This window comes from Anabrus simplex, chromosome 1 (genome assembly GCF_040414725.1).
Source record: "Anabrus simplex isolate iqAnaSimp1 chromosome 1, ASM4041472v1, whole genome shotgun sequence".
NCBI classification, from domain to species: Eukaryota; Metazoa; Arthropoda; class Insecta; order Orthoptera; family Tettigoniidae; genus Anabrus; species Anabrus simplex.
This window is the reverse complement of record NC_090265.1, coordinates 942304059-942318897: the sequence shown is the minus strand read 5'-3', so window position 1 is coordinate 942318897 and position 14839 is coordinate 942304059. Positions and strand designations below refer to the sequence as shown.

At 38.0% G+C, this 14839-nt stretch overlaps 1 protein-coding gene across 1 annotated transcript in view; it reads right to left on the bottom strand.

The window, feature by feature from the left end:
* Orc2 (origin recognition complex subunit 2) overlaps positions 1-14839 on the bottom strand; it is a 114581-nt gene that overhangs the window by 61885 nt on the left and 37857 nt on the right. The window contains exon 4 of the mRNA XM_067148718.2: positions 13743-14008. Within this exon, the coding sequence (XP_067004819.2) occupies positions 13743-14008 (266 nt within the window). The remainder of the gene's footprint in view (positions 1-13742; positions 14009-14839) is intronic.

Below are 14839 nucleotides of genomic sequence, written 5' to 3'. Positions count from 1 at the left end.
TTTAAGTTCAAAGTAGTGTGTTATATCAAATAAATGATTGAGATTTATTTGAACAGTGTAGTGCAAACATTTCAGATTTCAGGTAAAATGAGCTCAGGAAAGAAATATGAATTTTCCTTAATATCCAAACCTTAATAATAATAATAATAATAATAATAATAATAATAATAATAATAATAATAATAATAATAATAATAATAATAATAATAATAATAATTATTATTATTATTATTATATTATATATATAATAATTCCCATTTTCACACCAGGCAAATATATATATTATTATTATTGTAATATGGGCTCAGCTATCAGGATGCAAGACTTCTGAAAAGGCGAAATTTAGCAGCCAGCAGACTAATATTAATGTTCTGATTACTACGTACATTGTATGTACATCGATCGTCAAGTGGACGTAGTGTGTATCACCAGAAATCTCTAACAAACAATAATTATGGCACTGAGGACCAAGGTTTCTGCCCATCTCCCTAAAACTGGCTTCCTCCGCCAAGATCAAACTAGCAAACTTGAAAACATGAGTTGTTGGACACACTACCTCTGATCTACCACAACAGTTTCATGATGATGGATGATCATCATGAGGGAAGGGGATGGGTAAGACAAGTTTTATTGTTACAGCCAAGAGAACCCTCAAATTCAGGAAAAGTAAGGTCATGTTACCTGAAATATAAGGAACATTTTTTTTTTGCTAGGGGTTTTACGTCGCACCGACACAGATAGGTCTTATGGCGACGATGGGATAGGAAAGGCCTAGGAGTTGGAAGGAAGCGGCCGTGGCCTTAATTAAGGTACAGCCCCAGCATTTGCCTGGTGTGAAAATGGGAAACCACAGAAAACCATCTTCAGGGCTGCCGATAGTGGGATTCGAACCTACTATCTCCCGGATGCAAGCTCACAGCCGCGCGCCTCTACGCGCACGGCCAACTTGCCCGGTATATAAGGAACAGGCCTCCTCTAAATACACTGGGAGAAATGATGCACCTCCAGATTTCACAGTTAATGGAAGTGAGTACATGAGGTGTAATCTCTTCTTTACACAAAGAATACACAAATTTTTTTTGTTGCCCCAAAAAAAGAAATACAGTTTTACTGTAAAAGCGGTAGTATAACTCAAGAGTGACTTCTCCACCAACACAATTTATACAAATTCGTTCTATATTAGCATTGCAAGTTATGAATCTCATTCTGTATTGACGGTTATCACTTTACAAAAGAAAATATTTATAAAATCCTCCTATCAATACAAGTCAAGTCATCTGTTAGATGAAGCAAAGTCCATACATGTTTCAGCCTAATCTCAAGGCCATCTTCAGTAGTAAAACAATGATTACATAATATACACACAAATTAAAAATCGTAATGATGTGAAGTGACAGTGATCATGATTGGTGAGTTAAAAACACGTCCTCTCGTCTAATAGATCTTGCTGACTGTTAAATAAAAACACTATGCTGAGGAGTGTAGTGAGACCGTCAATACTGCGAATAAAACGTGTATAACATCTGTAATGAGAAAAAAAGAATATATGAGTGGATGAAGAAACAAGTTAAAATGATGTACGAAAAGAAAACTCATATGACTTACTTGTAACTAAAAGTTGTCGTCTCGAATGGAGATGACCTTGTCGGTCTCAAGTCACATTGACAACTAAGCCTGTGTGTGGCTTACTGTGTATCTGTGTCGATGTGGTTGGGAGGGGTAATGGAGGGGGAGGGGCAGGGAGGGAGGGGAGGGACGTTGTGATTCTCGGAAGGAGGGTGTTGATGGAAGGGCGGGTCTTGTTCTACAATGTCGGTAGTGAAACTCTTTTTTATTAATGAACTGTTCGCAGATGAGCGGGACAAAGGTTTCCAATAAAATATTTTTCTTTTCATTGATTTCATTTAAGTTATAGACGGGATTGTTATATTGGTCGATATCTATATATATATTCTCTAGTATATTAAGTAAGGGACCTTTCTGTTCGTAATGCAGGATCTTTAAGTCTTGATCAATTGTTGTGTATTTATGATTTTTCTCTCTACAATGTTCGCTCATGGCTGAGTAGCGATTTTAGGGCATTAAGATGTTCAGAGTATCTTACATTGAAACTGCGGCCTGTTTGCCCAATATACGTTGAAAGACATGATTGGCATTTTAATTTGTATATTCCAGAGTTAGAAAATTTTTTGCTGTTGACAGTATGAGAATTAAAAAACATTTTTGTATTGGTGTGAACGGTCTTGAAAGCTACTTTTAACTTGTGCTTTTTAAAGATGTTTGAAATAGGATATATATTATTATTATTATTAAAGGTAAATGTGGTGAACTTCTCTTTATGGGAAGATTGTTTTTCTAAGGTGGTCTTGGGTTTATTTCTAAATTTATTGAGAATTTTATTCACGAAAGCTTTACTGAAACCATTACCTTCGGCTATAGCATAAATGGTGTTGATTTCCTTTCTAAAATTCTTATGGGATAAAGGAACATTAAGAGCTCTGAAAATCATACTATTGTAAGCTGTCTTCTTCTGTGTCCCTGGGTGTAGAGAAGTTTGGTGGATTGTGTTTATTGTGTGAGTGGGCTTCCTGTAAATATTAAAAGAAATGGTTTTATTCTGATTGCGAGTAATAGTTAAATCGAGATAATTAAGGGAATTGTTGTTCTCGGATTCTATCATAAACTTTATGTGTGGATCCAGGTTATTAAGTAATTCAAGAACGGTGCTGCTGTCAGTAATGTGAGAATCCAGGATAATAAAAGTATCATCCACATACCGAGTCCAATGTTTGATCCCATTAATTTTACCTATAATGTGAGTGTATTCGAGGAAATCTACGTAAATATCAGCGAGGATTCCCCTTCTGTTGGTATATGATGTTATTAAAAGTAAAGAAGCCATTATTTAATGTAAACTTGAGAATCTGAATAAACTCTTCTATCTCCCCTATAGTCAATTTACTGAATTTGGAAAGATTGTTTTTTACTATTTCGATGGTTTTATTGATGGGTACATTCGCGTACATATTTACTATGTCAAAGGAGTGAAGGGTGTAATGTTTCGGTAACGTGAGATTTTTTATTCTATTGCAGAATTCCAGGGAATTTTTAACTGACGTGTTAGCTTGAAAGGAATAATATGTTTTAAGAAAATTGTGAATAAATTGGGATATTTTGTACGTCGGACTACTTCTGAAGTTAATAAGGGGCCTTATGTGGACATCCGCCTTGTGAATCTTCGGTAACGCTTTCGCCGTAGGTAACTTGGGATTATGATGATCAGTTTTGATTTTTCTAAGTCATTAAACAAAAATAAAAAGTTCTTAATTAAAGCTTTCAGCTCTCTCTGTATTCTATTAGTAGGGTCTTCTTTTACTGCGTTAAAGTTATTGTTAGTAAAGAATTGTGCTTTATTTACGTAGTCACTTTTCTCCATAACTACAGTAGCATTACCTTTATCTGCTTTAGTTACTATTAAATCGTTATCTTTAATTTTCTTTTTGAGATTGCGTATGTTGGTGACTTGTTCTTTATTGGGTTTGCCAGAACCGGTATGTTTCTGATCGAAAGATGAAAGTAACTTTTGCTTAACTTCATATCTAACCTCATTTTGAACGTCTGTAGGTAACCTATTAACCGCTAATTCAGATTCAGCCAACGTAATGATTAAATCGTCGTGGTTGAAGGACGTGTCCCAGTTGTGTTTTGGTCCCTTATTTAATATCTTGAGGTCCTTAGGATCAAGGTCAACTTGACTGAGGTTCACTACCGGCGGGTGAAAAACGTTCGATTCCGCGTGATTCTGCGTGTTTGGGGTATTGTGGGTAGCTTTTATTAAGTTATTCCACTTCTTGTCAAGAGTGCTTTGTTTTTTCGATAAAACCTTATCGAGTCTATTGGTGACGTGAGCCTGAAAAGAAGTCCATTCGAGAGGACATAATAAGGTCGAAACTTCTAAATGAGTGTCGTAAAGATTATTGTTAAGAAGAGCTTTTTTCTTTTGAAGGAATTTAATTTCCTCTCTTATCCAAATTTTATCCGTTTTTCGTTGAGTCGCGCGGGTTTTAGCCGTGTCTCTGAGTTTTCTTAGTAAATTTTAAGAAATTATGTGTGACGTCATTAGTTAAGCATTTTCTTAAAAAACATAAATCTTTACCTAATTTGGCAACCTTTATCTTCAAATTACAATATAGGTTTGTTTTCTTACTAGCCTGGATGGTGTTACCATTGCAAGTTATGAATCTCATTCCGTATTGACGGTTATCACTTTACAAAAGAAAATATTTATAAAATCCTCCTATCAATACAAGTCAAGTCATCTGTTAGATGAAGCGAAGTCCATACATGTTTCAGCCTAATCTTGTACCTCAACGTGTTTTTAACTCACCAATCATGATCACTGTCACTTCACATCATTACGATTTTTAATTTGTGTGTATATTATGTAATCATTGTTTTACTACTGAAGATGGCCTTGAGATTAGGCTGAAACATGTATGGACTTTGCTTCATCTAACAGATGACTTGACTTGTATTGATAGGAGGATTTTATAAATATTTTCTTTTGTAAAGCTATATTAGCATATTAAAATATATTATCAGAATGAGAAAAATCTGATCTACCTACCTACAGTAAAACTGAAAAATTCGTGGTCTAAGAAAAATGTATAAATTATTCTACACACCTGGTACACAACCCTTTAGACGTTACAGTAAGAATTTTGGACACTTTGTGGTGTATTCTGAATGTTCACCACATATATTTCTGCCACATTTGCTAAATACAGTTTTCTGCATTCGTCCTTGCCCGTTTTCATATAGGCACCATTGTTTCTTCCTTGCGACTGTTGGCATCACAGGAGCTAAACTCTGAGGACCATTTGTAACATTATAAATGCAATGAACTGACGATTTAAGTTGTCCTAACTTCGCAGCTCAGGAACAAACTCTACATTCCTTTTTTCTTGACATTCGAAGTGTTGCCATTCCAACACACATGAATGCAATTGATAAACGATACAAGAGGTCAATTTCTAGTATTTTACTTGCACATGTATGTGTGCAACATCTGATCAAGAGAATCCACACCCCCTTTGATCTCCCTGTAGTAAAGAATGGTTTCGGGCTTGGCACCCACCTGAATAAAGATGATGATGATGATTGTTGTTTAAAGGGGCCTAACATCAAGGGCATCGGCCCCTAATGGTACGAAATGAGATGAAATGGAATGACAAATTAAAAGTCTATAATTCTCCACTGATCAGAATTCAAAGTGTGAGAAGGAAGAATGAATGGATAGACATGAATTTAAAACAATCAGTGGATGCGACCCGCAATGCTTTACATTCACAAAAACTGACGTAAAAGAACAGGATTACTGACCAAGGGACTGCAGCTATAGCATAACACTGAAACGATGATGCTTGCAGTCTAAAGGGGGTCCAAAATCCAAGTTATCGGCCCCTCATAATGGTACTGACTGCTAGGAAAGTAGAACCATGGTATTTGTCTTGTTGCGGTACTAATCAAAAGTAGCAGAGATTTGCGGTATTCCACACATTATTGTACTACTCAGAGGTTATGAAATTCTACATATAATACAGACCTATGTTTTTCTCACTTTGCGGCGCCATTTACAGGCAACGCAAACCTATGGTGTTCATCACATATGAGTACTACCCACAGGGACCTTCCACTATCCTGTGGTGTTCCTCATATAGTGGGTACTAATCACAGGCAAGGCAGAACCATGGTAGCTATCATCCCAGGGTCCTGCTCATATGGTGGTACTAATCACAGGTACTGCAAAAGCCGATCGCACGGTGCTCCTGTGTGCTACTAACCACAAACCTATTTGGTACCTAATATAGTTCTTTCAGTATAGCTATTTAGCTATATTTTTAATGTTTTTCATGTAAGAATAGGACTTGCTATTGCATATTTTTAAATTTCTAAATGTTCCTTGCTATAAAAAACCCAATGGCTGATGATGGCATAGTGGATTGCCGAAACCGGTCCCAAAGATGTATTTTATGATAAGTTAAATAAATATGTGATGTTCTAAATAGACCATTACGATAACGTATTGAATAGGTGGAACCTTTAGCTTTACTAAGCATTGTAAAACCTAATATAGTGGTACTACGCACAAGTAAAAGCGACCCACGATGTTCTCCACGTGGTGGTACTAATCACAAGTAGTTTCGTGGTTCCAAGACAATCATCCCTTGGTCACCCCTTTTAGTCGCCTCTTACGACAGGCAGGGTATACCGTGTGTGTATTCTTCGTCGGCATCCTCCACCCACAGGGGGTTGTGTGTTTGGTCCGCGAGAGGTATTTTATTTCTCTCAAATCCACCAGCAAGCCGGTTAGGACCCCCAAATCCGCCACCTGGGACGCGCCACGTGGCAGTATCACCTCTCCCCCTGCTACGCCAGCGTAGCAGGTTCGTGGCCTCAATAAAGACATCTGCTGTGTGAAGTACAAGATCGGCAATATTATTCTGTAGTTCACTCACATCCTTTGTCTAACTACTCTGATATGATCTTTTTTGCTGTCATTTTCATCATCTTCTAGTATAGAGTCCGATTCATCTTCACTGGAAACACCTTCACTTGGATCACCCTTACATTTGTCTAAAATCATACACCTTTCACATTTTGTCAGCTTTTTCTTCCTCGTCTTGAATGAACTGTTATTTATGAAACTCACTGTTTACTTGGTAACTGTTAAAATATAGAAATAAGAGCATTGCCACTATAGAACTGCCAACAAAATACTGACAAAATAATCTACTTGGAAGAAACAATACTTGCGAGTCTACCAGACTCATCTTGATGATGATGATAATGATGCTTGTTGTTTAAAGGGGCCTAACATCGAGGTCATCGGCCCATAATGGTACGAAATGAGACGAAATGTTATGACAAATTAAAAGTCCAAAATCCTCCACTGACCAGCGTTCAAAGCGTGAGGGCAAAGAATAAATGGATGGATATGAATTTAAAAGGATCAGTGGAACCAACCCACAGTGTCTCAGATGCACAGAAGCTGGCACAAAACAATAGTATTACTGACCAAAGGATTGCTTCTATAGCCCAATGCTGAATCGATTATGCTTGTAGACGAAACGGGTCAAAAATCCAGGTCATCGGCCCCTCATAATGGTACTTATCGCTAGGAAAGCAGAACCATGCTACAGTATTTGTCATTTGGCTGTACTAATCAAAAGTAGCGTAGACTCGCGATATTCCACACATTATGGTACTATTCACAGGTAGCGTAATGCGCACATGTAACACAGACCTATGGTGTTTCGCACATTGTGGCGCTATTTACAGGCAACGCAAACCTATGGCGCTCCTCACATAAGTGGACTAACCACAAGGACCCGAACTCTCCCATTGTATTCCTCACATAGTGGGAACTAAGCATAGGCAAGGCAGAAACATGGTGTCGCTCATCTCATGGTGTTGCTCATATAGGGGTACGAATCACAGTTAGAAGCCAGCAACGCACTCTATTGCTACTAATCACAAACCTATTTGGTACCTAACATAGCAAGCAATTTTGCATCAGGGATTCCTAAACAAATGGATTGGGCGTCAGGGACCAACAGCGTGGCCTGCTCGGTCTCCCGATCTCAATCCATTAGACTTCTACTTATGGGGTCTTTTGAAGGCCATTGTGTATGTCACAGCTATTCGTAACTTGGAAATGCTGCATCAGCGAATGTAGCAAGGGTGTCAGCAGACACAACAGAGGCCCTGAATATGGGAACAAGTGAGACAGTCAATGATGTGGTGCATAGACGCCTGCATTACAGCTCGTGGAAGCCATTTTGAGCACCTTCTGTAGAGAACTGTACGTAAATTACACTTTATCAACACAAATGACCAACCTGCATAGTGAATTGGCCTGTGTTATGTACACCACAAACAATGTCAGTAAAATGGAAACAAAAGCAAATAAACTACATGTTTACAGGACATGTTCTGCTTGTTGCCTGGTCCTCTATATTAGTTATTATAAGAAATAAATTGACAAGATGGTCAACCTTTTCAATACAATATATAAAGTAAATGATATTACATCAGTTTTGGGACTAGTTTCAGCCACTTAGTAGCTATCTTTAGGAAAATAAAAATTTAACAGATTATGCAATAACTAAAACATATGTATACCAGACAGAGACAATGTTGCAGGAATAATTATAACATTAAAATACATTCATAACCATAATTTTTGTTATACAGAAAAGAATCATTTTATTTTGTTTATATGTATTTTTAACCCAAATACAAAAGTCTTTTTTCTCAGTTTTACCTACATGATGGTTAGCCCGTTTCTGTGAGCACCCACTCAATTGGTCAGTACATGAATTGGCTTGTTTCAAGCCTTCATCAGCTGACAAACAATGGTAAAGAATAATCATTCTCTTATAAACTAAAGCATACAGAAAATATACCGTATTTACTTGTATTAGACTCGCCCTAGCTTTTCGAGACAAAGAAATTACAAAATAAATCTTGCATAAACCCCCCCCCCCCATGTGATTTGTCAAACGACAACAATTCCACTTCGAAACAGGTACAAGTCTTATTGCAGCTCGGACGACTTTGCACAAATTTGTGAATAGTTTCATCCATACGAATGAAAACCCGTCAAAGTCATGCATTACATCTGTGTATCATAATTAAGGAATTTCCGACGCCGTGGCGTAGGCTAGAGCAGCTCTGATAACACTGCACAAATAGGTGAATAGTTTTGTGTCTGATCCGTGCATTGCAAGTATGCATCAGTCATGCTATAGGTATGTTTTGAAGTTAAGAATCTCTGTTAGCATAATCGTTAGCACAATTAGCCGTTCTTGAGAGTCTGAGTTTGATTCCCAGTACCATACTGCCAGATTTACGAATGGCAGGAAGGTTGATGTAAGGTAAAAATGGTACATCTCCTCTGCGCTGGAGGTGTGCGTAAAAAGAGCTGCACCACCTCAGGATGAGGAAACAAGTTTACTTTAGTTGAGAAATATTCACGGTTGTTGCTATTAATAGCAGGTGATATCATTAACAAAGTGATTGTTTAATATCTCTTAACTCGGGCCAATATAGGTATTTTTTGGAGAGAAGCAAGTTTAAAATGTGATAAAACCATCCAATTATAATGACTGTTTTACTTGCCAATGTACCTAACAAATAATAATAATAATAATAATAATAATAATAATAATAATAATACAGTACAGATTTTATGTCCCCACTTTTAAAGATTTTTGAAGACGCTAAACATAACATACTAGGGTACACGTTGATTAAAAAATGGAGAAAACGAATGTATGAAATTAAACATTATTATAATAAAACGCATTACCACCACACCTGTAGATATCCATAAATGCAGCAAACTTTCCTGTTATTTAATTTTATTCTTTCCGTCATGGAATTTTTGGCACTATCTGGGTGATAACATACTTAACCTGAACAATGTGATCTCTCTTATCTAATTTACAGCTGTTCAGGTGAATCCTTATGTGATAACTGTAGAGAACAAGCATGAAATATACTTAAAAATAAGGGTCTGGCTTTCAACAGCCGCATTTATCAAACGAATGCTTACAGTCACTAAGTATTACATTCAGAAATACAACTCATAACATATGCTAGTTATCAGCTGGTTGTTTGGCATGCTTTCTACAGCATGGCTTTATTAGGAAGAAGTGGCTTCTGCTACACATACACCAACTGGGAATATTAGAGACCATCTCTAGAAACCATTTGGGAATAGATTCACACTGTTTGGACTCTACAGTTGGGAACAAAACTATTTTTAAAACGTTCAAAAAGACAGGACCTCAAATAATCTTGATTCCAGTGCATGAATGACGAGATAGTGGTGAAGATGACGTCACTTGGAATGACGACATGCCGGTAACAGGGAAGTTGGCAGCACAAGACGATAATTCAAATGAAGGCAGTGATCAGGTTTACTGTGTGGCAGGCCTACTGCTCAACTGACAGAGCCAAATGACTGGCCATTAAGTTATTTTGTATCAATATTGCATAATATGATGCCTTTTTTCTAAGGGGTCGAGTATGAAGTGAGACAAATTTTCGTCGCAAGTTTTTACAACTGTATGCCCTTCCTGACGTCAACCTCATCAGAGGAATTAATGAGATGAAACAAATGACATAATATATTAACTAAAACTGACTATATTTAGCCCACTTTATATGTAAGCCTAAATGTCATGTTCACCATTTATTTTCTTTTAGAAATACCACCTTCCAACAAAAATAGCCAGTATAACTCAAATACAATCATAAGTTTGTTAATGAATAGTGTAGAATGTTTACATGAACAATATGTAGTTCTTTATAGCCTAGAAGTCATGTGTTCACTGCACAGAATTTGAGGTTATCGCACATTGTACCCCCCTTTACTTTTTTGGCTGTAAAAGTGGGAGAAAAGGGGGTCCTTTTATTTAATTTTTTTTTTCTATTGGCTTCATGTCGCACCGACACAGATATGTCTTATGGCGACGATGGGACAGGAAAGGGCTAGGACTGAGAAGGAAGCGGCTGTAGCCTTAATTAAGGTACAGCCCCAGCATTTGCCTGGTGTGAAAATGGAAAACCACGGAAAACCATCTTCAAGCCGATAGTGGGGTTCGAACCTACTATCTCCTGAATATTGGCCGCAATTAAACGACTGCAGCTATCAAGCTCGGTAAAAGGAGGTCTAATACACTAGTATATATGGCACATTTAAAACATATGAACCTTCATGAGGGGCCTTAATATTAATGTGTCTTGAAGAAAGTAAAATATCATGTTAAAATCAATGCACATTAAAATAACTGAACCTTCTTAGGAATTCTCAGAATTAATGTCTCTTAAAAGAGAATGTCATATAAAAACATTGCACATAAATTTGGTGATGAGTACATAAATCCTCAGCAGTATCATAAGCACTTGTCTGATTAATTAAGGGAGATGTGCATTTTCATGTGGTTTGAAATTAAAGAATATGTGCTGTTCAGTGGAATGGGGCTGAAACATATTAAAACACTGCACATCTTAGGAAATCTTTAAAAATCTTAAAGAGAACGTTCTGTCTGAAAACACTATGCATCGTTGGATGTGAAGGGCACAGTAAATTTTTAAAAAGAACACAGTTCTTAGTTTACTGAATCCTTCAAATAGAAATGAAAAATCTAAAAATTAAGGTGTTGAGAAATATAGTATTAATTATGATGTGATCAACATGTTGTTGACAAAACAGATTCTTGACTTGGATGATATAGCTTCTTGGAAAATGAACTGGTTACTTTCCTTTCTTCTGATGTTCTGTCAATACAGCCAAAATTGTTCAAACACGAGTTTTGGAAGCAGGGCAACGTTCAGAAGTTGGCCCTGTTGGACTAGAACTCGCCCATAGCTTGTGAATGTTGGAGCAGCATTCCTGATGAAGCTGGGAAGCTGAGAAATGAGCTCATCAAGAATGAGAAGAGATGGATATAGGAGAACTGGGATGAGGAGAGACCCTATCTATTCAAGGAAGGCAGGGTTTCAAGATGAGGAGATTGTCCTTGTCCTTTTTTATATTCATATTTATCTTTGTCTCATCTTTCTGCAGCTCCCCCTTCCAAAACGACCTGCAATTATGTTCATCTTATTAAGTTTCCCTTTGTTTTTTCCTATCTCTCTGTACAGTATGATTCGATTCAACACTTGTTTGTTCCTTTCGAATAATACTACCCCTCTGGGATGTTCTCCTTATGTGTTAGTCCTATGTTCTTAATCTTTTACTTTCTGTATCTTATGTTTCTTCCCTTTTCCTGTATTTATCTGGCTTTCTTCTTATCCTACACTTCCTGCAGCAAGACTGATGAACTGCAAGATGGCCCCTCAATGAGCATTGATGCCGTCCTGCTGATAAAGTTGGGAAGCAGAAACGAGCTTGTCAAGGACTCGGAAGAGATGGTTGTAGAAAAACGGGAACTGATGAGGAAAGAACCTATCTAACGGCAGAGTCTGAAGATGTGGAGATTCTTGTCCTTGTCCTTTTGAGTTTTCATGTTTGAACTTTCTGTTGCTCCCTCTTCCAACAATGACCTGCTATTACGTTCATCCTATTATTCTTATTCTTCTATTATTCTTTCCTCCCTCTATGTACGTAGGTGGCTCAATAGGTTAGTTGCACTAACACGCCGCAGCAGCGCGCTGTGTGTTGCAAACGTTGGCACAGCGGAGAAAGGAACAGACATTGCTCGCACGTCTGTTAGGCAGGTCGCTGTGGTGTCTCATCTAGTATTGTGTGAATAGCCGCCAAATGCAATGGCGCGTCAACTGGATGTTCACTCCAAATATGAGGTGCGTGCGACAATCCGATTCCTATGGGCCAAAAGGAAGAATTGCACGGACATTCATCGTGAAATTAGTGCTGTGTATGAGGAGCGGGCCATTTCCCGGCAAAGTATCGTAAAGTGGTGTCACCAATTCGAAGCCGGACGCACGGATATCACGGACAACCATCGCGAAGGCAGGCCCGCAACGTCCAGGACCCGTGCAAAGGTCAACAGTGTGAATGCGATCATTAGATAGAACCAGCGCATTAAACTGAGAGAAATTGCGACGCAGCTGAACATGTCGTATGGCAGTGTGTTCGCCATTGTTCACGAGGACCTTGGATATCATAAGCTTTGTCAAAGATGGGTCCCACGTCTTCTTACCAATGAGCACAAGGGACAACGTTTCCAACCCTCCCTGGCATTTTTGGAACGCTATGCCGCAGGCGGCAACGGGTTTCTGCGGCGAATCGTCACAGGCGACGAAACATGGGTCCACCACTTCACCCCCGAAATGAAGAGGACATCAATGGAATGGGTGCACCCCTCATCACCACAATGAAAGAAGGCCAAGGTTCCAGTAAGGTTATGGCGACAGTGTTCTTTGACATGGAGGGTTTGCTGCACATGGAATTCATGCCGAAAGGAACGACGATCAACGCGGCATCGTATTGTCAAACGTTGCACCGGTTGTGTAAAGCGATTAAAGAGAAACGCCGGGGGAAATTGAGCGCCGGTGTGTTTTTGTTGCATGATAATGCAACACCACACAAGGCCCGCCAAACGAGAGAACTGCTGCAGCGTTTCAAGTAGGAGGTCTGGCAACATCCACCCTACAGTCCCGACCTAGAGCCATGTGACTTTCATCTGTTCGGTAAACTCAAAACGGAGCTCGGTGCTCGATGTTTCCAGATCAATGAAGAGGTGAAGGCCGCTGTTTCCGAGTGGTTGCAGAACGCTGGAGGAAATTTCTATGCAACCGGCATCTATAAGTTGGTTGTGCGTTCGCAAAAATCTTTGGAGTCTCTTGGAAACTATATGGAAAAGTGACGTTACAATGTATGTCGTTATAGTCGTGTTGCTGTTGTATAGGTGGTGTAATAAATGGCCATAACTGGGAAGTGCAACTTATTTTTTGATCTGCCCTCGTATATATGACTTTTTTCATAAAAGTAAACATGCAGTTCTATTATAACTTTTTTTAATGCATATGCATTTAGCATTAGAATGAGTCAATTATGATTTTAAATCTGTATATGATCTGGAAAAACTGAAAATGTTTCCAAAAGCAAATTGCAGGATTTTTTTTTTTTAATTGGATGATTAATGCTTATGTTTGTCCTTATACTTACATAGTGGATGATTAATACTTATGTTTGTCCTTATACTTACATAGTTCTTAATAGCTTTCCTGTTGTCAGTGGTACTTATATGATCAATTCTTTTAGTCGTGTGAGTCGGAGACTTCAAAGTAGTTTGCAATATGACCTGTGGTTTATTAGTTCGAGGGGTTGACTTGTGACTAGGTTTGTGTACCACCATTTTTTCCAGTTCATCCTCTGTACTGGTGCTGCTACTACCACTACTATCGTCATCCTCCCATTCACTATCACTTGCTGAAATATCACTTTCCTCTTCTGCCACAGCAGCAATTATCTCTGATAACAAAATAACATATTTAGATACTACACAAAGTTCTCATATAGTGTATTCCAAAAGATAGAAGTACAAAAATATTGCTGATTAACCTTCTGAAATTCACACATTTCTACGATGAAAAGTATAAAAAAGTTACAAACTGCTGGCATAGTTATAAGATTAAGCATGAAGTTGTGTCTAATATGTTTAATTAAAACTGGCATTCTGACTGAAAACATTCTTAATATACTTATGTTTAAATGATTCTTTCATGGCTCAGATTAATAGGCATACCTTTCGGTTTATGTCATATAGTATAAGGAGACAAATCACAGTGGAACTTTTTGCAATAATCTTGCTCAACTTGCAACTGTCAGTTGAATTAAGACCCTTTGGCACATTCAAGGTTGTACAAGTTTCTTTCTATGCTAAATGTAAAATTTCCCAGTTGCTTGTCTCTTCTACATAACATATCATGTTTATACATAATTTAGTTTTTGAAGGTATTGGAAAGTAAATAAGTGACAAATCAAGTCAATTTGTTGTTCATGAGATGTCGGCAGAGTTTCGGCAACTTCTGTGCCGTTTCCATGTCAACAGCTAGCTTAAACGACAAGGTTCTCGTGAAAAAATGTAGGATTAGAGTTACAAGCTACAAATACAGTACGCACGTGTGTGTTGTTCTCTCTGCACTATACTAAAATTTATAGTCAGAAATGGAGTGGAGCAAAGAGACCACTCTGGACTTAATTAAGGATATAATGGAAAGGCATTCTTTCTGGAATGTCTAATCGAAGGAATACTGACATAAAGGGAGGAGAGCCAACAGTTTCTAGGAACTCAAAATTATC